This window comes from Cheilinus undulatus, linkage group 14 (assembly GCF_018320785.1).
Source record: "Cheilinus undulatus linkage group 14, ASM1832078v1, whole genome shotgun sequence".
NCBI classification, from domain to species: domain Eukaryota; kingdom Metazoa; phylum Chordata; class Actinopteri; order Labriformes; family Labridae; genus Cheilinus; species Cheilinus undulatus.
Window position 1 is genome coordinate 15,845,074 of NC_054878.1, and position 25,535 is coordinate 15,870,608.

Here is a 25,535-nt window from a genome sequence, read left to right on the forward strand (position 1 = left end):
TGTCCTGTAACACCGACAGCAGCAGAGTTGGGAAACTTCTGCAGAGCATGGCCTTGCAAGCTACAAGTCAAAATGTTTTAAAAATGGGGGATGATACAAAGCGAAATACTTGCCCATGCATGTTCAGGATAAGAGCAGCATAGAAATTAGACTTAACACTGTCCACAGGGGCCAGGAGTGGCCCAAGTGAAGTTCCTCATGGAAGCTCGTGGAGCTTTAAAAAAATAGAGCTTGACCCAGGTTTTCAATTTACTAAAGCTGTTTTTAAAATCCTTTGACTGTTCAGATCATCTTGATGAAATTATGCAACTTATTTTCTAAGCTACACATCCATGTAGCAGGCCGTAAATGACATGCCTGGAGTTTAATTCTCACAATCTAAGTCTTACTACCTACAGTACTGTGAAAAAGTATTTGCCCCCTTTCTGATTCCTGAGCTTTTTGCATATGTATCACACTTAAATGTTTTGGATCATCAAACCAATTTTTATATTTCACACAGACAACCCAAGTAAATAGAAAATGCAGTGTCTGAAGGATTATTTAATTTTTCAAGGGGGGAAAAAATCCAAACCTATCTGGCCCTATGTGAAAAAGTAACCCCCCCCCCCCTTTAAATCATGAGTTAACTGTGATTAACCATGGTTCTTGGAAAGCTGAGTTCAATTTCACTGTCCTCGCCCAGGCCTGATTACAGCCAGATTTGTTCAATCAAGAAATCACTTAAATAGAAGCTGTCAGACAAAGGGAAGTAGGCCACAAGAACTCAAAAAGAAACATCATGCCACAATCCCAAGAAATCCAAGAACAAATGACAAACAAAGTGATTGAAATCTATCAGTTTGGAAAAGGTTACAAAGCCATTTCTAAGGCTTGGGGAATCCAGCAAACCACTGTCAGAGCCATTATCCACAAATGAAGAAAACAGGGAACAGTGGTGAACCTTCCCAGGAGTGGTCGGCCAACCAAAATTACTCCAAGAGTGCAACGATGACTCATCCAGGAGGTCACAAAAGAACCTAGAACCACATCCAAAGACCTACAGGCCTCACTAGACTCAGTTAAGGTCAGAGTTCATGACTCAACCATAAGAAAGACACTGGGCAAAAATGGCATCCATAGGCCAAAACCAATGCTGACAAAAAAGAGCACAAAAGCTCAACTCACATTTTCAAAAAAACGTATCAATAATCCCCAAGACTTTTGGAGAAATATTCGACCCAAACATACCAGGAAGTCCATCTCTGAATGGCTCAAGAAAAACAAAGTTAAGGTTTTGGAGTGGCCAAGTCAGAGTCCGGATTTAAATCCAATGGAGATGCTGTGGTGTGACCTTAAACAGGCAGTTCATGCTGGAAAACCCTGCAATATAGCTGAGTTAAAACAATTCCACGAAGAAGAGTGGGCCAAAATTCCTCCACAGCAATGCAAAAGACTCATCACCAGTTATCACAAATGCTTGATTTCAGTTATTGCTGCTAAGGGTGGAACAACCAGTTATTAGGTTCAGGCGGCAATTACTTTTTCACACAGGGCCAGATAGGTTTGGACCCCCCCCCAACAAAATAAATAATCATTCAGACACTGCATTTTCTATTTACTTGGGTTGTTTTTTTGAAATATAAAAATTGGTTTGATGATAAGAAATATTTAAGTGTGATACATATGAAAAAACTCTGAATCAGAGAGGGGGCAAATACTTTTTCAAGGCACTGTATGACTATCAAAATGTCATCAGTTTTAAGCCAAAAGCAGTTGTGCCTACAATTGTAAAGCTATTATATCAGAGTGTTTTTATTTTCTGTGCACAGAACTTGACTTTGCATCTCCATAATACATTCAGTTTATCATTTTATAATAGTAGACGTTAGTGCAAAGTTTGACGAAAATCCCTCAAAGTTTTCTTGAGATATCCCCTTCTTAAGGATGCACCAAATGTACGTATGGATAGAAAATCAGTTTGATGCATCCAGCCCTGGGTATTGCTAGCACAGCATCATAACATTATTTTTTTTATCACTCAACTTTATCAGAGATATAACTATATAGATGTAACAATATAGTTATTTAGTGTAAAAGAAATACCTCATTCTTCAAAATGTTAAAATTCCCAACCACTTGACATTGACCACAAGAGAACAATGGCTTCAGCAAACCTACTTTTTTGTTTTCTCTGTTGTTTTGCTTTGTTTCATTGTCTTTCTTGTTTATCTGCAGAGTCACCTGTCTGTCTTTGCTGTTACACCAATAAAAAAATGATAAGAAAAGGCAAAGGCAATGACCCTGGGAAAATAAAGTTGATCAGTGATAAGGAATAACATGAAGACATACACACTGTTGTTTTAAGAACTAAGGATTGCAGAAAACAAAACTACTAGTACTCCGTGATGTTCTATTATTTATTGTAGTTTAGTATAAACTAAAAATAGAATGTGTTCACACCAAACACAAACAATCACCTATTTGTGTGAATCTTAACACACAAATACAGGGAGCTTATTTTTTGGAAAAGTGCGCTAACAACTTGCTCCACTCTCGTGTCAAATCTCATGTGAAGGTGCCCAGAAGACGCAAGACAACTTACTTCTCCCACAACCGGCATATCCATCTGTTGTCAACAAACATGGCTGAACTTGACTACACTGAGAGGATTTCTGCTTTATATCTGTCGTGACAAAAGTTTTTACAACTTACCAGGCAATCCGACCTCCTCACTTACTTTCCTCCGAGAGAGCTCCTTTTATTCCTGTGGCAGTAGAACATAACCTTGCAAAGCAGATGGATTCACCCATTTCTGTATTTCTTTCTGGTCTTTCTTTGGGCCCGGTTACAAAGTGGCAGGACCAACAGCGTCAAGGGGCAGTACTTTTGGGCATGGCAGAGTCGTGACGCAAGCAAGCAGCGACAAGAGACCGGTGCAATTATGGCGGAAGACGTTAGCGTGGATGCTGCTAAAGCGCCTGTTTTATCAGAACTTGATGGTATTTCTTCCTTAAAAGAAGAACAGAACGAGACAGAACGTTCACCCAATCACCCTCCGAGTTTTATTTTTCAAAGGATCTGCCCTTTCCCAAACGCTGTCTATGGAAGGATTACCAGATGGATGTGTAAAACAAATCCATCTGGTGTGTCAGGTTAAGTAAACCAGGCACGTTGTGTAGTATAGCTCTGAGTATCAACAGACAGACTCCACTACTTTTTCCTCCAGGGATATTTTGCAGACGTCACCAGAGGATCTTCATGCTGATTGGTTATAATGACCTGAGTGATTTGCTTGAGTTCAGATTTATTAACACTTGCAAATAAAATTAAGCAAATGGCACATTGAATGCTGTCCAATTTGCATGTAATTAAATCGTGTGAATTATTTTAACCAAGTCCGGTGTGAACACAACATTGGTAAAATCTTAATTACAAAGCTAAAAAGGAGATTTCTTTTTTATAATATACCTGAGAAAAGAGTTTAATTTTTAATGCCTCTCCATTGATAATAGCCTGGCCCAGAGGCATTTTCTTTTAGGATTGTCTGTCCCTGTGTTCTGCCTGAACGAGTTCAGTGAACGATCGTTCACTGAACTTCTTCATATTTTGGGCAAATGTGAACTGAACGTTCTGCCTGATGAGCGTTATTGTGAGCGCACTCATCTTGGTGTTTGTGAACGGCGCTCTCTCACAATTCAACTTTGTTCAAGAGAGTGCCAGATTTCCATAGAGCCTTCCAGGCGAAACCCCGGCTAAAACACACAGTAAACGGGCTTTAATATGTAGGGGGAAAAACACCCAATCTGGCAACACCAGCCACCACAGAGTCACACCGTCGCTTGCGTCATCAAAATGCGAAGCATGGAGGCAAAAACAAATGAAGGCAGCAGCACTCTCTCAGACCCCACCTCCACGATTAATACGGCATCTTTGTATGATTACTTAAAAGAATTTTATGAAAAGGTCAGTGATGATCCAGGCGGGAAAAATCTTACCTTTTTGTGTAAACTTTGCCCGCCGGGTTTCAAGAAGCATCTCCGTACATCAACAACGTTAACAGCGAACCTGAAACGGCACATTGAACTAAAGCACCTGGCTAGCCTTTCAAGGTATGTGCAAGTGTGGACTGAATGGGTTGCAACAATGGGGAAATGCTAGTATTCTAAGGGTAATAGCTCACAGCAACATATTAGATAAAGAACTATGAACTAGTTCATTTTGAAATTTCTGAACTGAACTTTGAGATAGTTCATGTAGAAATTGAACTTTCCCAACACTGGTCTGTCCACCATACATCCTCATGAATGGTCGATTCTTGTAAATGAGACATCTACCTACCAATCTGAGGAATTTTCTTCAACTTTGCACAGATGTCCACTCTGAGTTGAGAATTAACTGTTTAGATTTCAAAGGTCATGAATCAGAGGTCAAGGTCAGTAGGTCTCATGTTCATTCATCTCTTGCTATAGAAAGCAATGTCTCTATAATTATTTGAGGGATTTTCTTCATACCTTCAACAAATGTCTAGTCTGACCCAAGGATAAACTGTTTAGATTTTAGAGGTACACGGCCACTGTCACAGTGATCTAAAGTCTCCTGCAATGAGTCAATAATTCATGACCAGATTCCTGTCAAATTATGCACAAGTTTATTACAAAACATGCACAAGCATCATTGAAGAAATAACAATTTTTACCAATCACTCTCCCACAGATCCACTCCTTAGCTGTTCGTCTTGACCCACCTTTGTACTTTCACTGTATGGCAACTGTTCTTTTAAGAACTAGGATGCTTACCGTTGCAACTTCAATGTAGTTAGACAAGATTTATTTAAGCAGTTTCACCTTCCTCTACGCTGAATAACAACTTCCCATCCATGATTATTCTCTTTCCTGATGTTGGCGAATGACTGACATGTGACCTTAACGTCAGCCTTTTGAGAATCTGAAGGCTGAAGTCCTACAGGCCTGAGAAGGAAGTGTCTAATCAGCCCAGCGCTGACGTCGACAGAAACCATGTCATAACAGGAGATCATGTTTAAAAGAGAGACAGAGCTGTGGCAGACGAGTCCTCATCCCTTCCACTGCGAGACACGGAGCATCCAACAGAGTATCAAGTTCTCAGCAGGTCCCCCATCCCCTCCTCCGCTCGCCTGCCCTCGGAGGCTTTGAGTGACTTGTGGTGGAGCATGATGGGGATTATTGATCTGCCTGGCGCGCGCCTGCGGTTTTCGGCGTAAGACTGACGACCTCACCAGAGAGAGTTCTTGGCACTCGGCGGCCCCTGTCTTAGATCAGGGCCGTGTTGAGGCCAGGACAGGCCTGACGTGTCCTGAAACGTGGACTGTTTGAGCTCGGAGCCAGGTGATCAAGACATTTCCCTGAGTCTTTAAATAATCAGCCTCAAATTAAGGCAGAAGATAACAATAAACATATCTGATTGGCTTCTTGGAGAGGAGCTGTTAAAATGAGTAGCCGTGTCTGCAGACAGCAGGGCCCAGGGGTATTTATGCTCTCGGTTAGCTTTTACTGGTTTGGGTTTCAGTTCCAGTTGTGGACCACATGAAATAATCCATGGCCACTGGAGAAGGATGTGGACACTGTGCTAATTATGTGAGATGATGATGTCAGGTAAAGATACTCTCTCCTCAGCCAGAGCTTTTTCTTTCCCTCTATGTTGTGTTCCAACGTATATAACCGCGCTGTGGTGACCACACGGGCTATACGACCACACTCACATCCACATGTCGGACATGTCTGGATCCTCAGCAGCCCTCACACATCCGCACTGTCAGCCGGCCGCTCACTTTATCATTCGGAGTTGTAAATCATCGCTTCGCCTGCAGGAAACACACAGCATTTTATTTTCCAGTCATAAACCATAAAACCTGCCTCTAACACGAGTTATGATCCTTGGAGACCAAGAGGATGAATGTCTAAAGCAGAACCAGACTCGATGGCGGGCATCCTTCATCCCCCTTGTGTTTTTTTTCTGCCTGGCATTGGTGGATTTTCCAAAAAGCTCCAACATGATCCAAATGTCACTGTGGTAGTCCGTCATTTAGCAGTGAACTGGAAATCTCTGACTGCTCTGAATTACCAGTCCATTAGTTCTCAATTAACACTTGCCTGATAAAGTTTTAACGGCCCTTCATCTGACAGGAGGAGCACATAGAGGCCCTTCATGCTCCGTTTCAGGCAGAGATGGGGCCCCTGCCAAAAATTTTTCAAATTTTATTGCCTGGCTGAAACCTATGGAAAAGGCCTGTTTTGCATGAATATTTGGCACCGAGCGGACGTTTATCCTGTCTTACGTTCTACGCACTCAGTGGCGCTGCAACAGTTTGCCTTTTTTTGACAGCTGAGATGGTGTATAATTTGAAACACTGACATGAAGCGGGGACCCCGCACAAAGAGGCCTTTTGTTTGTGTGTTTGGTCGCTGTCCATGGTCCTGACACTCTCATTTTCACTGTAATTCCTATTTTTTTTCTTGACAGTGTGGCTGGTATCAGGTTGCATAATCCAAACTGGCAGATGTCATTAAATGTAGGCTTTTTTATGTTTCACTTTTCTCTGAGTTTGCTGCAAATGGTTTCAAGGAATCGAATGTTTCCAGAGCAGGGCCGAGCTTTAATCTAGTGATGAATGGATTCTACTGCAGGCTCTCTTACAACCAAACATGTCTGCAAGGCTCTGGGCTGCTGCTCCAGCCTGCCAATTGATCATTTCTTTTATTACAGGTCAAAAGACAAGTTGTCGTTTACAACCCTCGCTCTCTTAGGCCAAAACTTTTCAAATCCGGCGTTCATTTATGGAGTAAAGCTCTTGAACATGCAGAGTGAAAAAGTGTTGGAGCCTCACTAGAAGCAAAGACTAACATAATAAGTTTGGCCACATCCAGCCTGACTGCCTGCCCGCATGGAACACCGTATGGGTGGGCCCCCTCACTCGGGTCCCTATGGTTGCATAAAAAGCCACTAGAGTGCGCCAAAGTACACAGTTATTGTTGACTCAGTATGAAATCCTCCTGGAGCTGAGAAGGGGGGGTTGTTCAATTACAATCAGATCAAATTAAGATCACTCCTGTGTGATTTACACGGGTTACAAGCCCTACTAGAGGATGGACGCCATTTTTACAACTCTGATTACATCAGATTAGGATGGTTCAGGGAGGTCATGCTAATCTGACAGGCAGGGCCCACACTGGAGAGCCCCTTGCTCTGAGTTTATCTCAGGACTAAATGAGAAATCAAGATGCAAAGAAAAGATCCAGGCAGACTGCTAGCAGTGATGGATCTGCAGAGATTTACAGCTCTGTGAGTTAATATGGGACCCTTGAGGCAGACTTCCCGCCTCAGCTTCTCCTCTGAAACGTTTACAGAGGTCAAGTAAACACTGGTATCAGGCTGTCAGCTGCGCACGCTTTTAAATAAAGTGGTTTTGTCTCCTCATAAACTCCTGTTTCTTACCCTCTCTGCTGATTGCATAACATAAGGAAGAGGCTGCAGGCTTGTTTTTGCTGCTGCAGGACTTTTTTAACCTGGAATAAAAATCAAGTGCACATTATCACAGGCATCATGTTCATGCAGCAGATTAGAACAGGGACAAGAACTCAATACCATCCCCTCTGAAATGAGCCTGTCTCTCTCGTGCATACAGGACATTATGCTAATTTCTCTGGGTGTCTGGGTCCCGTTTGCTCCCTCAGAGTTCATTATTATAATTGCTAGACATGGCTGAGAATGCTGCGAATGTGAACCTGAAACCAGCAGGAGATTTTTTTTTCCATGCAATCTATATGCAGGGAAATCCCTAGAATGTTCCCAATCTGAACCCTAAGAAAACACATGGATGCTAAAGCTGGCCCTCTCTCTTCTCTTTGTGTACGTGTGTGAGCGCTCACTTAGATTGGCTCTATTATGTCTCAGAATAATGTAAAACAGCTTCCCTGCTTCTCCCTGTCTCCGTTTCTCTCTGGTTTTCTCAGCGTACCTTTGAAATGAAGCCATGGCAGTGGCGGTGGCAGTAGTTCTCTGGCTCGGCGTCCTTCGCCTTCGTCCCTGTCCAAAGACAATGTTGGTGCAGACGGAGCGGCAGACCAGAGATGACACTGTTAGATGTGCTTCCTACGCGAAAAAAAGCATAGAGATCTGCCTGTTAACTGCTCTCAGAGAGGATTAAAGAAGTGATGACAGTGTTTAATATTTGTGGAGCATCAGCGGTGGCCTTTAAATTTAAATAGAAATTAAGGAAAATCTAATCAAAATACAAAGAAATAATGATGGATGAGCTCTTGATGGATATATAATCCTGTTTAAATAATGAATCTTGTCCTGATAAGGTCAATTACAAGGTACAAAATCTTCTTTCTTTCCAAAATAATCCAAATCTATGCATTTAAATGTGTCAACATCCTTCATTAAAAGAAGTAGTTCTTAACTGGTCAGGATCAGGCCCCACCAAATCCCAGAGGGCAATCGTGAGCCTTTTTTTCTTTTAAAAATTTTCCAGTCACTTAAAATATATTCAAAGATAAAAGTTGAGGTTTTGACCCAAAACGGAACAAATCCTACCAAAGAGACAGCGCAAAACAAACACGTTAAAGAAGCCCATCATTACAGAGAGACATGTATGAGTCCATTTTATTTTACACAGCATGGAACTTTGGTAATTTCTTGACAAATTTTGCTGTTATCGTAGGAAAACTAGTCTTGTCATTCAGATAAATGAGCAGAGATCTTGAAACAAACACTGAAATTGACTCCTCATAATGGAAAAACCTAGAATATGTTTGAATTTACTTCGGCCCAGTTCTTCCCGCAGAATTGACCAGGCCCCTGAATGTGCCCTAACCAGTTGTTATTTTGTGATGATATCAGTGCACGTGTGTTAGATCAGTAGCATCGGTGCTAGCGTCCTGGCGAACAGTCACATTATGCTGAAAAGTGTGTCAAACTGTTATTGGGGTCTGATGTTGAAATTATTTGCTCACTTATTTGCTACTTTTAAACATGTTTTGCTGTTTTTTCACCCATTTTTGTCATTTGTTTTTTGCCACTTTTTACATTATTGCTGCTTTTACCCATTTCACCACTTCTTTGTACCACTTTACATGCATTTTTGCCACATATTAGCCACTAGTTGTCCATTTTCTGTTTCTTACCCTATTTTGCCCATTTGTGCTGCCTTTTCCCACATTTTTTGCCACTTTTTGCCCATATAGCTACTTGTAAGCCAATTGCTCCATATTTTGCCACTTATTTTAGTCAACTCATTTTGCTGCGGTAACACATTTTTGATCACTTTCACCTATTTTTTTGCCACTTTTTTGCCAACCTGAATCTAATTTTGCCACTCATGCTGGTTTTAGCCACATGTAACCAACTGATTTGCTCATTATTGCCACTTGAGGGCCACTTGTTGCCCATTTTTTGCCTCTTCCTGCCCTACTTTTCCCTCAATTACCTATTTTTTCTCCCTTTATTTTTTTTTTGACTTATTGACTTATTTTAGCCACATTTAACCAAAATTTGCAACTTTTTCCCATTCTAGCCATTCCCCCCCCACTTTTGCAGTTTCTAATCCTTTTTTGCCCTTTTGTGCCAAGTTCTGTCACTTTAAGTCAATTATCCCTAATTTTTGTAATATCTTTTAATCAAATCTTTTTGCAACTTGAACCTACTTTTGCTCATTTTTAACCAATTTTTGCCACTTTTTTGGCACCCATTTTTTGTCCCTTTTACAATCACATTCATTTTTCCATTAAAGTTGTCTCAGTTTCTCCTTCTTGATTTTCTGGCATGCTGGCATTTGTGAACATCGTGCCTTAGCTGTGAAGTCTAACATTACTTTCCTAATCATTTATATCAGTGTGCCCATCCACAATGTCAACATCACCCCAAAAAAGTAATCACATCTTAAGATAAGGGGGTTTTACATTTTGAAATAAGCTGTATCATACTATGACTAAAATTAATTTTTGTTTCTTTGATATGAGTGTGTTTTTTTGTTTATCACAGCTTAACTTTACAATGGACCATTATCTCCCCAGCCTGGGCCCCAGTTTGGCTGGGCCCCAGAATGCTCTGCCCTTTATCCCCTCTTATGGGCTGCCCTGCTTAGGGCTACATACACTTTTTTTTCTGGCACACATTTGTTACCCACTGAAATAAGGTTCATGACTCACTTTTGGGTCCCGACCCACCAGCTGAGAACCACTGATTTTAAGCATTCTGCTACTTCACTGAAAAGTCTGTGCTCTTTTCCATATTAACTTGAGTAAGCTGCACATTAAGCAATTCAAATATGTGATCACAAAACAGAATAATGGCAGACAAAGACCAAACAGTGTATATGATTCATTAGGGGACAAAAAGATGCAAAATCATTCACAAACGTAGGGATTTTAAGAGACAGAAACATATAAATAATCTGAGATTAAATAAGGGATTATTCCACACATGCACACTGTCCCTTTAAGTAAAAAAAAAAAAAAAAACACAGTCCAAATAAGGCAACAAGTTCAGAAATTAAGTTACAAAATTCCTATTTTATTCTTAAAGTAGACAAATGTACAATCACAATGCCAATTTCACTCACTGTTGTCAGGTGTGTTTGTCCCTTTAAAAAAAAACATGATTTTTATGAAACGTACCAGCAAAATCTCCATAAGATTCAACTTCCTGACAAGATTTCATGAGAGAAGAAGACTAAAAATAGACATAAAAAGTAAACTTTACATAAGAGCAGGGTCAGGTATGATACATGTGGATCATTAAATAATAAAACAACATTTCTGGTTGACAGTTTGGACGCAACAAAGTAGAGAAAGGAGGAGGTTGAACCTCCTGTTTTCTTGAGAGAAAAAAAAAAGAACAACAAAAACAAAAGCAGGAGAGGACAAAGTGGGATGTCAGTGCTGCGTTGATGTGTAAACAGTTTTCAAAGACCATTTCCTGTTTAGAAGTTGTAGACAAAGAAGCAGATTAAATAAAGTCCAACAGATGTGCATAGTTGCTGTGGAGCACGGATTAAATCTGTAATTGGAAAACAGCTATAAAATGACAATAATCTCAAAGCTTTTATTGCTCTATTTTGTTTCTCTGTAAGAGCAAAGAGACTTTTTACTTTGGGCCGAAGCTTATGGGGAAATGTAGTGCGACATGTTCACTTGTATTAAGCGGGATCAGAACATCTTCTGCAGACACGAGGAGGAGAGAGAGAGAGGCACTGCGTGCAAACCTTCAATGAAAAGCCTGAAGTCTGATCCTTGGACAGGACTGTGTTTTTCTCAGCTTTTTCAAATTGAGTTATTATATTACCTACATGCACTGGAGATCATATTGTACCAAAAATGACTTTTTTCAAACAAATACCAACTGCCTTGTGAGATCAGATTCAACTCCAATGAAAATTTCTTGTTTGGCCAAGTGTTATCCATTCTTCAGTGGCGTTATGTCGACACTGAGGACCAAAACCACTAGCCCTGCTGGCAGCCGGCCGCAAGTGCTGCTAGAAATAAAACAAGAAATAAGTGCTTTATGAAACAAACATACACAAGTCTCCCATATTTTTTGGTTGCCAGTTTTGCTGCCAGCAGCTGCATCCAATCACCTCCCTTTTTTGCACTTTTTTCCCTCTACTCCGACACTTCTCACATCAAAATATCAGACCTCCCCGCCACACTGGTGCCACAGAACCATTTTAGAGCGTAACACTGAAAAGAAGACGATACAAATCTATTTGGAAAAGCCAGTCAACAAAAGGCAAAAAATGGAAAATAAATAAACGTCTGAAGGAATGTCACAGTCTGTTCTGTCTTTAACTGTGATTTTTCCTTTTCAATCTCAGAGATTGAAGAGAAACAAACAAAAGTACCCGTGTGTGCCTCACACAAAGACACTTTTTCAAAGCTATCTTTTGCACACTATATGAAGCTAGACTTGGCAGTTTTCCCCTATAATCTTGACAGAGCATTCAGACTGACTGGATATGAAGAGACTCAGATTTAACTAATCTGTAGGATCATCCAGGGATTATTCCCGGCCTGAGGAGTTGATAAATTATAAAATAAGTGAGCCCTAAAGTCTGACCTGCTGCTCTTAAGCATGCTTAGAGCACAAACAGGCGTGGCTCCGCCATAATCATCTTTGGGCTGCATGTCAGTTCGTGCATAAATGGACTCTTTACTTATTTGGAGGAGAAAACACACATGTATCTGTGTGCATGTCAGACTAGACGAAGTGAAAAAATCAAGCAGATTTTCCCTGACGGATAATTATTTTCTCCCAATGAAGCTCTCTTTTATGGTATGTTGCCAAGAGGCACAATACGAGTTATTGCTCAATAAATACCAAAGGTTTCATTCCCAGCCAAATGTGTGTCAACGCCTAGCGAGGATGTTGAGCTCTTAACGTGCGGAGCAGTTAAACTGAAAGTTACACCAGAAGAAACATGTTGCAATACTCTTTGGAAATTACATTTCATATTCAAAACCATTTAAATCTTTGGGTACGACAACAACAAAATTAAACCTCTCACTCTCTTAAATTACCTATCAAAAACAAGAACATTTTAACTTATAGATGCATCAAAAATATTCAGATTACACTTCTTTGACTCAAGTTTCAAATACAATACATAATTTATGGCTTTATAAGTTAAACGAAGAAAAACGCCTCAATCTACATCAACGTTTCACCCACAATATACAAGTTAAATTAATTGGTTTAAAGCAAATTTACTGTCCATACCACTCATGGTAACATTTGTTACTCTCCTCACTTGCTACTCAGTGCCTAACTTGCATCTTGATATTGTCGTAGTACAAAAACATGCTCTGCAAAAAGCCTTATTGAAATACAAACACTATACAAAAGAGGCAGTCTTTTACAAAGATGATTGAAGCATCCCTTAGCCTGTGGATTAGAATAAAAGGAGATAATGTCTCATCCACAGCAGCCTTGTTAAAACGTCTCTCATTATTGCTGTGAGAAATCGCTCCCTTTGTAGTGCCGTGGTCAAAACACATTCCAGGAAGACAAGCCCATACGAGTCCTGTCTTTTTTTTTTTTATCATCTCTGCCTTAATTTCCAACAAAAGGCAGAGATAGCTGATGAGAGCTCAAAAATCCCCTTTACTTTTTAAAAAAAGGTCTTGTGCTTTCAAACCATGACATCAGTTGACTTCCAGTCTCCGCCCCGTTCATTTTCTTCAATATGGCCTCCAGACAGCTTCATCCATGCGGCCTCCAGGGTTAAGAACAGTCGGGGAGTTACTGTGGCTCCCGTCTCCATCCACCCCTCCCTCTGTCTGGCTGGGCAGGTTGGGGTTCACCAGCGAGGTGCCCGTGGAGGCGCTAGTGCAAGGCGGGATCATCCTGGAGGGCGAGCGGTCCCCGCCAGGAACCATGGAGAACTGGTAGGAGCCAGACGAGGCGCCGTAGTAGAGATAAGGTGTGCTGCTGGTCTGGAAGGGTCCACTCTGACTCTGGGTGGAGCCCGGGTAAGGAGGGGGCAGGTAGGTGTGGTAGTGGGCGCTCCCGAGAGACATGGCGGAGGTGACAGGCGGGGAGTAGGTGAAGGTGGCCGGGTAGTGCATGCGAGGGCCGGAGAAGCGAGTCTCTGTGAGGGAGGAGAGGCCAGGGAATTGGCGCTCAAACTGACCAGGGAACGGGCTCAGGTCAGACGAACCTGCAGAAACAATGACATAAAAACATATTTAGCAAGTGCTCATTTTGGCAGCTGTTTTAAATTTGGTCTTTAGACTGAAATGCATTGAAGATTTGTCACATTTTAGTCATTTCTAACCTTTATAGTTTTTGTCTAGTTTAAGTCACCAAAAACAAAAAACATTTTAGTTTTTTTATATTTCATTAAAAGTTTTAGACAAAGCTTTTGGTTAAAAATTTATGTTCTTTGCCTCAAACTGGTGTAGACCATACTTCTGTATATGGTTTGGTAGTGGCTGTTATCCCTGCTTTCTACAGCTAAAAGGCTGTCTCAGTTTTGAGCTATTCAGGTGTTTGGTGTTGATTTAATCTCTAAAAACCCTGGAAAGTCACACAAGTTCCAGGTTTGCTAGAAAAGCCTCTGTACAGGCTACAAAGGCATGGATAGTATCATCAAAAGGCAAAATGGAGGGCTTCTAAGGGGCAAAAAAAGGGGTTATGACTTATCTCATCTTGTCATGTGCGACACCATCAGTCTGAGAGAATAAAAGATAAAAACAAGAGCAAAGACTCCCATTGAAAGCTTCTCTAGAAGGAGAAGACGTTTTTACAGTTCTTCAGCCTTGGCTTGAGTTTTATCCACCAACAAGCTCCACTGTTTATCTACTGGCCTGTCAAGCTCAGGTTACTACTGTTGCTATGCATGCCTGCTACCTCATTTTGTCTTGTTGCTTTGATCGGCCTGTAATTAATGTGACAGACAGAAAATTCCTCCAATTACCTTCCAAGGATTCTTTGGAAAGTCCTGCCCTTCCCCAACACTTTGTATGAGAGGTTTCTCAGATGAATGTGATACATGCCCATGAATTGATATATGAAACGGTCTATCTGGCGTGCCAGGTTAAGCATTGTTACCAGGTTACCGCCCACCACTTACTTTTGAGAATTTTGGTTATTCAAGATCTATTTTTAGCTAGTCTAACATTTTAAGTCACAGTTTTAGTGGACAAAGTTAACAACGTCTTCTGCATCCTCTGACATCACCATTACACCTCCTTTAACACTTCTTCAGCTCTGATTCAAGGAAATGTGGTTTGATTTGGACTCTTTTGGTGCTGCTGAGTAATTGAATTAAACAAATGTGTCCCCGGAGAAATGAAACAGTAGTAAAGCGGATTGTATGTAATCAAATGTTTGGAGCCAGATATGTGTGTACGCTCATTACGAGCAGACTTTAGCTAACGGTTATTGTGGGCACAGGCATGGAGCGGCATTATTCTATAAATATTGTTATATCCATCAACTCCATTCAGAGCTGTTTTTCACTTTGGGTTTGATAAAGTTAACAAACACATCAGTGCAGCCCCACACAGCAATATGTTTACGCCTCTGCATATTTATGTTTCTGTGAGTGTGCGTTGGCCCTCGTTCATGTGTGTGTGACTGTTTATGAATATGTGTGTGCATACGGTGTGTGGGTGGGTGTATGTGTGTGTGAATACTGTATGCACATAAAAAAGCAGTTGGGATGAATCAGGAGCTGCACATGTGGAAACACTTTGAGCAGAAACAGTTTCCATGAGATCCATAATGAGGCAGGGCTGAGCTCTGATGTGGCTCCTCTCCTCGCCTCCCATCGGCTCCAGCGTCTGTGTGTACGTGTGTGCGCCTGAGCGAGCGAGCGAGTTGGAGAGAGAGAGCGCTGGGGAAGGAGCTGCTCCATCTCACCCTTCGTTCCTCTCTTCGCTTCATCCCTTAAAAAATACCCAAAAACCACTAACTGGCTGCGGCGAGCTTTGCGCTTAAGGAGAATAGGAGGTCGTCCCCCCCTCCCCTCCTGTCTCCTCTCAGTGGTTTAGTCCAGCCATGGCGCTCTTATCATAAATCACCAGGCGTCTTCCGTGTCACCATGTCTGCTGTGAGAGGACAGGGGGTGGCGGGGAAGAGGAGAAGGAGGGGGACGCAGTGTTTATGTGCAGGGAGGAATTGCGAAGCCGGATTGTCGCTAGCGTCAGATAGCATATGCTGCCAATTAAGGCCTTTAAACTTCCTCTTTCCACAAGATCCATTTGATTCTAATAGAACTAGTAGGTGATTGTCTCCGCTGTGGAGGAGCGGTGTGATCTCAGACATGACCGGCGCTGTTCAATAAACTCCTGACTCCTGCTTTTAACATTTGGACTTATTTTAGCTCACAAAGGGGCCCTGTGATGATGAGCCAGATCGAGCTTTATTAGTTTAAATGAAACCAGAGTGGAACTTTGTCTAAATATTTGGAAGGACCCGACAAACTCTAGAGCATCACTTCCGAATTAGGTGTGTGACTTGACTGATGAACTTTTGCAGCATTTCAACACACGAGCCTGTTGGTGTGAAGGTGTGAATATGCAGGGGGGGCGTAGGGATGGAGCAGCGCTCCAGCATCCCTATCAGCTTCTGCTTGTACTTGTCGGTATGTTCTACGGCTGGATACTGTTACAACGCAGCCTGGCGAGGTGTCAACATGATCTCCAGAGATCTGAACGCCTTAGTCACATCACTTAGGAGGCATTAAATGCTGGAGGTGTGCATGTGGGTGCACAAAGCTGTGTTTACGCTCATGGACGTGCTTGCACATGCACGTGTGTCACTCTGAGAACAAAGCCTGACACTCAGGAGATGAAAGCTGAAGGGGAAGACCAAACTAATCAAAGTTGACAAGGCAGCTGGCTGGATTTTAAACCCTTTCTAATGCAGAGTCACACGGCCCACGACGCGTAATCACTCACCCTCGCTTGGGGCACACACTCACACATAGACACACAGAGGAGGGTGCAGCACAGGAAAACAGAAGGAGAAAAAAGCAGGTAGAGAAAAAAAAAAAAAACTCATGGCATTGAGTCAAACAGGTGTACGGGGGAGAAACTTGTCTGGCGGCATGTTGGGAGTTTAAAGGAGCTTTCACGTCGGGGAGGGGGAAACAGAGACAAATTGGAACACAGATGCTGCCGTTATGGCAAACAGATTGGCTAATGCAATTACCCAGGATTCTTTGGGAGAGTGGCCTATCACTATAAAGACACTTTATTTGTCAGTCACGAGCCTGTTATTATCCGGGGCCTGTTATTACCCATAGTCCTCTGGGATCAAAGGCTTGGACTGAGGAAAAAAGGAAACAATCGTTTTTCCTACACTGTCATCCTTGCCATCCAAACGGCTCCTCTGGGAAACAGTCGGACAACATGCCCCATTCTTCCTGTCCATGTGAGAATGAGCTAAAAGCAGCGCTGCATTTGTCTCTGGTCAGTAATAACACAAAGCATGTTAAGCTGTCTATCTTTATTCTGCTCCTAATGTGAGCACAAATGTCTTTCTTCACCCTTCCCCCTTTCTAATGAGTAAGAAAATGTTTATCTGGATTGTGGTTCTACCTGGCAATCGACGAGGCACGTCACTGATGGCAGGCAGGCCCGTGCCTCGGCTGGAGGAGAGGGGGGTGGTGGAGTGGACTGAGGGGGACGCCATGGGACTCAGGTAGGACGGGTACGTCTGTTCATACGACCAGGGAGGAGAGGACTGGGACTGACGAGGGTCTGATGGGGAGAAATGAAGCGAGGGAAGAGAAGGAGGAAGAAGAAAAACAGCCCAGAAAGACAGAGAAAGAGATAAAAACAGACAGGAAAAGACAGGATCATTACTAAGAGCCCAAATGGCCTAGTTTTCTGTTTAACAACATTCACAGAAACCGTAGACATTATTAGTGTGTCTGTTTCTCTGTGCTTGTGTTTAGAGGTAAGTATCAGTTGGGCGAGTTATGCAACATCCTCCATAATGACACATCTAATGTTTACCTTCGTAGAGAAGATCTTCCTGTTTGCCTTATAAAACATTGTGCTTGCAGCTGAGGCACAGAGAGCCTCACTGGCATACACCCAAGGTGTAAACACACGCAGACGACCAACAAAATACTGCTGAGCACACTTTGTCTGGAGTATCTGTACCACAACACTAGCATAGGTGTGCAATGTTACAAATGATAAAAGCTATTTTTATGTTATTAATGACAATTATGAATTGAAAGAGTTAATTCCGTCTTTGCCTGAAGGTTTGCAGAGAGATTACAGACATGCTGATATAATTACGAAAATAAAATTAAGATTCCATTAAAAACCACATTGACATACTGAGTTGGACTTTATTAAGATTTAATTAATGGTTAAAATATGTCGCTTTAGTTATGGTTAAAAATAGAAAAAGAGCAGCAAGGTTTAACTTTATGCATATACATTAAAAAAGGCATATAAATGCTAATGATAGTTAAAATTGTGCTAAAAGTACAAGTGGATAGACATGTTAGCGAGTTAGTCAAAAGTGCTAATAGACAACCTACTTTTAAATATTTTTAAGTAATAGTGGAAAACATATTCAGGTTATCTAAAAGAATGACTGGGACTTACTTCGAACTAGTTAGTTTAGGCATTAGTGGTTGAACAGCAAAGAAAACATTAGCTTAAAATACAGATGTATAACCTACTGATAGCCTACAGTTAACTTAAAACACCTGTACATGAAAAGCTCCTCAAGTACTAATAGATAACAGTAAACATAGTTATCAGCTGTTGAATAAGTAAGCTAAATATTTGAGACAAACAGCTGAAAAAAATAAGTAGTGAACCATAAACAAAGTTGACCTGATGTATTCAAGTTAGCTAAAAGAGGCGGTTGAAAAGTCCCAGCCAAAAGTATGTAAACTTTAAAAGTCAGCTGAAAATGTTACTAGACAATCATTTGATAGTTCCTTTACAATTACACTGAAAAACAACAAATAAAGTCCTTTAAAATTGTTAGTGGGAGGAGGTAAATACATTCAATTTGGGTACTCATGGATGAACAGCTAAGAAAGTTAGCTCAAAATACTAATGGATAACCTACTGACACAGCTAGCATACACAATAACATGCTAACAGAAAACCTTGTAGTTAAAGTATTGTTAGAAAACAACTAAGCAAGTTATCTAAAAGTGTGACTGAAAAGAGGGTAAGTTAGTTTAGATACTAACGGATAAACAGCTGAAAAAGTTAGCTTAAAATACTAATGAACAAACTATTGATACAATTAGCTTAAACTAGAAGGTAACAGCTATTCAAATTATCTTAAAGTGCTATTGGTCACAGTTAGCATAGTTAGCATAGGTACTAATGACAAACAGTGGAATTGGAGATTTAAATAACTGAACCAGCTGTTGAATAAGTTAGCTAAATGTGTAAGGTAAACAGTGGAAAAATAAATATAAACGTAATCAATTGTTAACAAAGTTAGCCTGGGACATACTAAATTAGCTAAAAGGAGCTCTTGAAAATTTGTGAATAGCTGGCTTAACATTTTATACAGCTTAACAATTTAACAGTAAGTGTGTCTATTTACTAAACAGTGACCTTAAAATATTTCAAATTTTTATCCAGAGGTAATGGATTATTTGTAAAGGTGTTAGCCACAAGGATCAATAAATATGCTGAAAGTGTTTATTAAAAGTTCAAATGACAAAATGCGAAGGATAAAAAATTAGAATAGTCAGAAAAACTTACTGATTAGTTGTAAAAGGGAAGAGTTCTAATGGATGAAAGGTAAGGTTAAAGTAATTCAAAAGCATAAAACATTGAAAGAGACAGTTAAGATAACAATCTAAAAGCAGAAACAGTTGAAATGGCTAAATTCATCATCTAAAAGCAAAAATAGTTGAAACGGACGGTTAAAATTATTATTCAAAAGCAAAAATAGCTGAAAGCGTTTTCTTAAAGTCCAATCTATAAACTTGAAAAAGTAAGCTAAATTTAGCAAAAAAGTGGCTAAAAGTAATAAATAAAAGTTTCTTGTACTCCATATTGGATGTGCAGTTGAAACAGTTAGCTAAAGGCAATGATGTTTTAATATGACACCTCTCTTTCTTTAAGAGGAGAAAGCAAACATTACAGAACCCATCAAGACTGACAATTTAATTATATGACAATGTCAATATAGACTTTAACATAGACATATTGTTGCATTTTAAACAGTTAAAAATATTTCAGGACAGGAATGGTGCCAGAGTTTTTTTCCTCACAGGGCCCTGCAGGTTTGTGAAACTTCATCTCAAAGTTCATATTCGAAAAGCGGTTCTTACTTGTAGCTGCTGTTCACTTCAGTCTATTCTACTTTTCATTCACTGCGGCACAGATCCACTGTTTAACCATCCCTCAAATGACCCACTGACTACCACTATAGAGCTGTGCCAGAGAGTAACAAAAAGCTAAATGACGACCTGCTTCGAGCCTGTGGAGGTGTGGGTGATCAGATAGCAGCCACCCCAAACCGTGAGAGATGGTGTTACCTTCCAGGATGTAGATTGATAGAGTGACAGAGAAGAGAAAGACAGATGATCTCAGTGTTAATGTAACGTACAGCACCGGGCATTTTATGGTCCCATCAGGATGTGTCCATGGCTGCAGTCAGGGTTTGATATTTCACCTCACATACTGTAAATGTGGTTTATTTAGAGTGTGACTCAGACTGCTGGCTTACTCGGTAAGGACTATTTTTAGAAAGTGTGACACATGTTGTAGATGTTTCTAGCCCTTTAATGAAATCCTGACTGTGCTGAATTAGGACTTTCTTGGAACTTTGGGAGTAAAAACAACTTAAAAAAACACAAAATATCAAATGTGTTCATTTAACCTTTTACACTTAATATTTAAATGTCAATTTAAAACAAAGATTAGCCTGTGATTAGTATGCAGTCTCAGTAAATGCTTTGTTCCCTTTAAGCTAGAGGTGTTTCTCTGCAAATAATTTAAAATCTAGTGAAGTGAAAATTTTAATTGTTTACTTTAGTTAGACTAGTCTGAAGTTACAAAACCTTTAAAACACAGTCAGATTTTAGCACAATTTAGTGATTGAAACAAAGCTTGACTGTGCTGTTAAGAGATGCTATCAGTGATATCTGTTTCAGCTTGTTTACATGCTGATTCAAAAGCATTATGGCAAAGCAGCAGTCATAAATGGCAGCAACAGTGTCTACTACTGTTGAAAAGCTGTGTTACAGTACAGACAGGGCATTTGAGCTGGATTATGTGCCTGAACTAAGAAAAACTACTGAGGATTAGTTTGACCAAGTCATAATGCTGATGCAGACAACTGAGGGCTCTGACATTTAACCAGTGAGCTGGCTAATTACACATATTCCTTCCTTAAAAGCAGGCCTGAGACATGCAATTTCAAGAGAAATGTTTTGTTAACTGAGACCTAAAACTACTTTAATCCTTAATAAAGAAGTTTTGAAATGAAAACTGAAATACAGGGTTAAAAAAGATGAGGAAAATTCTAAAAATACAGTATGATTTACACTTGCTATTTTAAAAAGAAAGTGAAAATGTTTGATAAAAATTAAACACAAACAAAAAAAGGGTCTGCTTTTTCGTCTCCTGTCTCCAGAAGTTGTCATCAACCAGGGAGGAGCCAGTGAGGAAGACGCAGGGTAGAAAAGACAACATATTGCCCAAAAGGGCGACAGGAAGTAATATGTTGTGTACAGAAGGGACAAACAAGTGTGTCTCAGGGTGTCAGATATGACTGTGGAAAAACTAAGCGGCATGTTTCAGGTTAAAAAAATGAAGTGATCAATGTGTGACAAGCAAATAGCTTTGCTCTAGTTTCTGAAGCAAGCCTGTTGAGCTCAAAGTTAACTAACTGCCTGAAGACATAGGGAATCTTGGACAACATTGACACTAGGGATGAATAAATCTGGTAGCGACATGGTACCAGTACCAACACATCTGATGCCTACTGGATTGAATTACAACACAGATATCAATACATCATTTTGATACCCAACCACTCCAAATGAAAGTCAAGAAATATGTAAACAAATTTGACTGGTTTACGTCTTATGCTACGCTAATTTCCTTTTCTTAACCCATATTCGACTGGCATCTTTTAAAGATATGTCTTCGAATCATTTCCAACACTTGTATTCTCAGGCCAACTTTCCCTTAAAAGTATCAATTCAGGCACTGTTTATGCACGGGCATATAGAAAGTAAAAAAAAAACCAAATGATATTCAATCCTAGCTGTTACTTATAGCATGTGAGCAGTAAATAATAACATTAAATATTTACACATTGGCTTACGGAGTATTTAAGGGGTTAAGTAACTTAACAAGCTAGCAGGCTAAGTCCACTACAGACCCACCGAAACTTGTTTCTGTTTCTACCCTGCACCGTCCTCATTGGCTCCCTCCTTGCAGATGACAACATCAGATGAATATAAATGAATACACAGACCTTTCCTTGTTTCTGTCCTTGTTTTCTTCTTTTCTTTTTTTAATGAACGATGAAAGCAAGCTGTTTTTTCTTTTACTCAAGTTGATCAATTTTAATTTTTGTTTAGATATTCATTTTTCTATTTTAAAACAAAACTCAAGCCACAACTTATTTTTTAATTTCTAATTCAGTTTCCTAACATTATATTCACTTACCAAAAGAGACAGAGTCTCAGGATATATGGGGTAAAACCTCTGACTGATGACATTACCCTCTGACATAAAGATGCTAATCACGTGCAAAAGTGCAGTTAAAGAGCTAGTGTTTAAAATCAAGTAAAAGTACAGCAACTTTGGAAAACATTGACTTAAGTAGAAGTGAAATTAGCTCTAGTAAAATTGAAAAGTATTACATTTAAATTTTACTGTATGTACTGAATATCGGTTAGCTTCTGAGGAGTTGTCCAGCGAAATCTGATCTCTCCTTATCTGCAATAATAACATGAAAATATGGGTCTCCAAGTAGCTTGTTCAGGTGAAGTCACACTTTTTGAATTACCTGAAACAGCTGTTTTGGGATGTCATGTGGAATTATTCTCTTGTTATGTTCTACATAGTGTGACGGTCTTGTGTGGTCAAAGCCACAGAACTTGCCAGTGTTATGAGAAAGCTAGAAGCTCCTCATTATGACTTTTAGGTTTTATTTAATTCAGTAACAGATGGTTTCTAAAATGCCATGAAAAAAAATTTCTTTCCCTATACTTAAGTAAAAATAAAACTACTGATTTCAGAGACGACTCAATAAATTACAAGCATCAAAAAGTGACTCAATTACAGTAATCTGATTAAATGATTTACTTTCCACCCCGGTTTAAGCCCCTGTGCAGAATGTTTGGTTTGTCTCATAATTAGCGCTCCCTGTAGACTAACAGATTTTATTTATCCCTGATCTACTGATCTTGTCCTGTGCCTGTGCAAGTTGTGTTTTAAGACAATCCAATCTTGCTTTATTTCAAACTTCAATAAATCACTCACTGTGAATCTTTGGTAAAGAAAATGTAATCAGTCTTTCTTTTAACTTGTGTGAAACCTACCCCACAGCAGAATTTACCGGCATTAGAAAAAGCCATTTGGAAATGATCAGCCATCCTCCTGATGGTCCCATTGCTTTATTAACTCATACAGAGACATCAGGAATAATTTAGCCAGAGAAATACTCCTAGCAGCAGCAGCTTTAAGTTACATTAAAATCTGTAAATCTCGACACATGTGATCCCAGAGGGAAAATATAAGTCCCTTCATAGTTGGTAGGGGGCCAGGGTTTTGTCATACAGTGGAAGAACTGCATTCGTCTAATTTCTACTCAAAAATAACTTACCTGATAATTCCAGATTAGCATGTTTCCCATGATATAAACCACAAAAAATAAGGCCTGCATTGTATGTCATAATTAGAAATCTCGTAAGAAGTGTCTTAAAATGCTAAGTGAATTAGGTAGTTGCAATGCTGTACTTGTGCTGTAAGGGTGTGTCTACTCTTGTCTGGTTTTCAGATGCTCACCCGTTATCTGCGTCTGTCCCTGCGGATTGAAGGAGTTGGCTGCTGTGTTGAGAGTCGGCCGGGGTCCCTGAGTTGGAACCGTCACCCTCACCCTCATCCTCTCGAGCTCACTGAGACGATCTGAGAACAGACCTGTTTTTGGAGGGTCTTCGAGTTTCTGACGATGTCCTGAAGAAACACAAAAACAATATTTCATTGGTGAAGAGTTGCACCAATCATCGCTGGACCTCCGGGCTGCATTTCAACAGAACTTCATTTGCTAATTAGATTTATTAGCGCTGTGATGTTGCATGCAAACTATATTTTTATCAAACTTTCAATGAAACAAGCTGTGCTCTTTGATATGATTGATGATCTCCGTTTGTTTGCTGTTCTCTTGGCGCAGTTTGTCAGCTCCTCTTTATAATGGACATTTAATGACTCAGTTCCTCTGTATGCCATGCCTTTCTTGGTAAACAAAGTGTGCTCGACAACAAAGAGGAGGTACAGAGGCTCTTGGGAATGGGATGCTACATCCTGCTAATTAGGAACACCAATTACATCAAATCACCTTGCATGAGAGAGAGGGAGAGAGAGTTCAGATGGGGTGATTGAGAAGGAGAAGTCAGCATGTATGTTTAGTTTTAACCCGAGGCCTCTTCCTCAGGTAAACACATGCTCTCACGCCATTACCCCATTATCCCTGCAGGAGGCTAAACCTATGCCAAAGATGTTATACCTGTTCTTTCCCTTCATTCCTCTGCTTTTAATCTTACACTTTAATCTCTCTTTCATGGCTTTTCTAGGCTTGGTACTTTGTTCAAAACAACGTATCAGTAAGAAGCCTGTTGTTTTCCTCAAGTCCCTATCTCTCAGTGGGCATGGGCTGCCTACCCAGGGAACCCAGGTGTAGTCTACTGTAGTTTAGCAAAGGTGGGGTAAAAATAAAGGCCTCTGCACACACAGTCTTCTTTTTTAACACTGACACAGCTCTGTATCAGTGCGTCTGTCTGGTCTTGCACTGGTTCCCCTGTGAAGGCGGTAAAGTAAATATCAAACAGAGGAGAGTAGGAGCTCCTGCTGTGCTTGGCAGTGCTCCAGCTGGCTCAGACAGAAACAGAGGACTGCTTCAGAATCCTGCCCAACCTGCCTGCTGCCTGTGCCGGGAACAAAGACCTGGCACTACACCTACAGCGCTCAATGGTTGTTACTGAAGGAAAGAGGAGAGGAGATCTTCATGTGATCATTTGTGTACCTGAATTTTCATTAAAATACAACAAAAACTACCTCACAGGGGGGTCTTGTGGACAAATTGATCAATTTAGCCTAAAGGATGAGGAGCTTTAAAGCATGTCTTTCCACATTTCACTTCATTTTATGACACTTTCGGCTGACAAATTCATCTTTAAAGTCCTTTGTAGTACTTTTCATCAATTCTTTTATGCTTCTGTGCCTCTATAAACCATCTGATGCTTCACAACAAACTAATTTATCATGAGGCAAGTCTTTGGAGTTCAGCTCTGCAATAATTTGAGAATGAAAAAGCAGCCAGTGACAGTCAGACGGACCCTGATTTTTATTACAGTGACGTTACCAGACTGGCATTGAGGAGTTCAAAATAAACAGACAATCTCATCATCCGTTTCTTTGCGTAGTAGCTTTGGAACGCTGCTAATATCGGCTACTTAAAACCCTAAGCTTATTGAAGTTTCTCATTTTATAACATAATTCATGGCCATTTTTCATTAATAATATTGCTCCATCGTTCCTGAGGATAATTTGTGCCTCTCGCTGGCATTCCTCATCTCTCTATGCACGCTGTGCCCAGTCAATCATAGCGTTTCCATTTTCACCAGACCAAATTTCTATTCTAAAAAAGCCTCAGGACACAGTGCCGGCTTTGTGCACAGCCCGTCTCCTAGTGATGGGAATAAATAGCAAAAGGGAGACCAAGGGAGATGAGGGGAGACAGAGTGGGACAGAAGTGAGGGGGGAGGAGGCGCATGGAGAGGAAGAGACCCTGATGACCAGTAAATTAAGAGCTCTGGATGGGTCTGAACCGGTCTGAGG

At 40.5% G+C, this 25,535-nt stretch overlaps 1 protein-coding gene across 4 annotated transcripts in view; it reads right to left on the minus strand.

The window, feature by feature from the left end:
* Positions 1 to 10,606: 10,606 nt before the first annotated feature.
* The window catches only part of runx2b (RUNX family transcription factor 2b), a 60,582-nt gene continuing 45,653 nt past the window's right edge, over positions 10,607 to 25,535 (minus strand). For 3 of the 4 annotated variants that reach the window (XM_041804449.1, XM_041804445.1, XM_041804446.1), the window contains 3 exons: positions 23,487 to 23,654; positions 17,064 to 17,225; positions 10,607 to 13,675 (listed from right to left, as the gene is read on the minus strand). In XM_041804449.1, coding sequence (XP_041660383.1) covers positions 13,197 to 13,675; positions 17,064 to 17,225; positions 23,487 to 23,654 — 809 coding nt within the window. In that variant the 3' untranslated portion in view covers positions 10,607 to 13,196. The remainder of the gene's footprint in view (positions 13,676 to 17,063; positions 17,226 to 23,486; positions 23,655 to 25,535) is intronic. The other variant, XM_041804447.1, reaches the window with a different exon arrangement.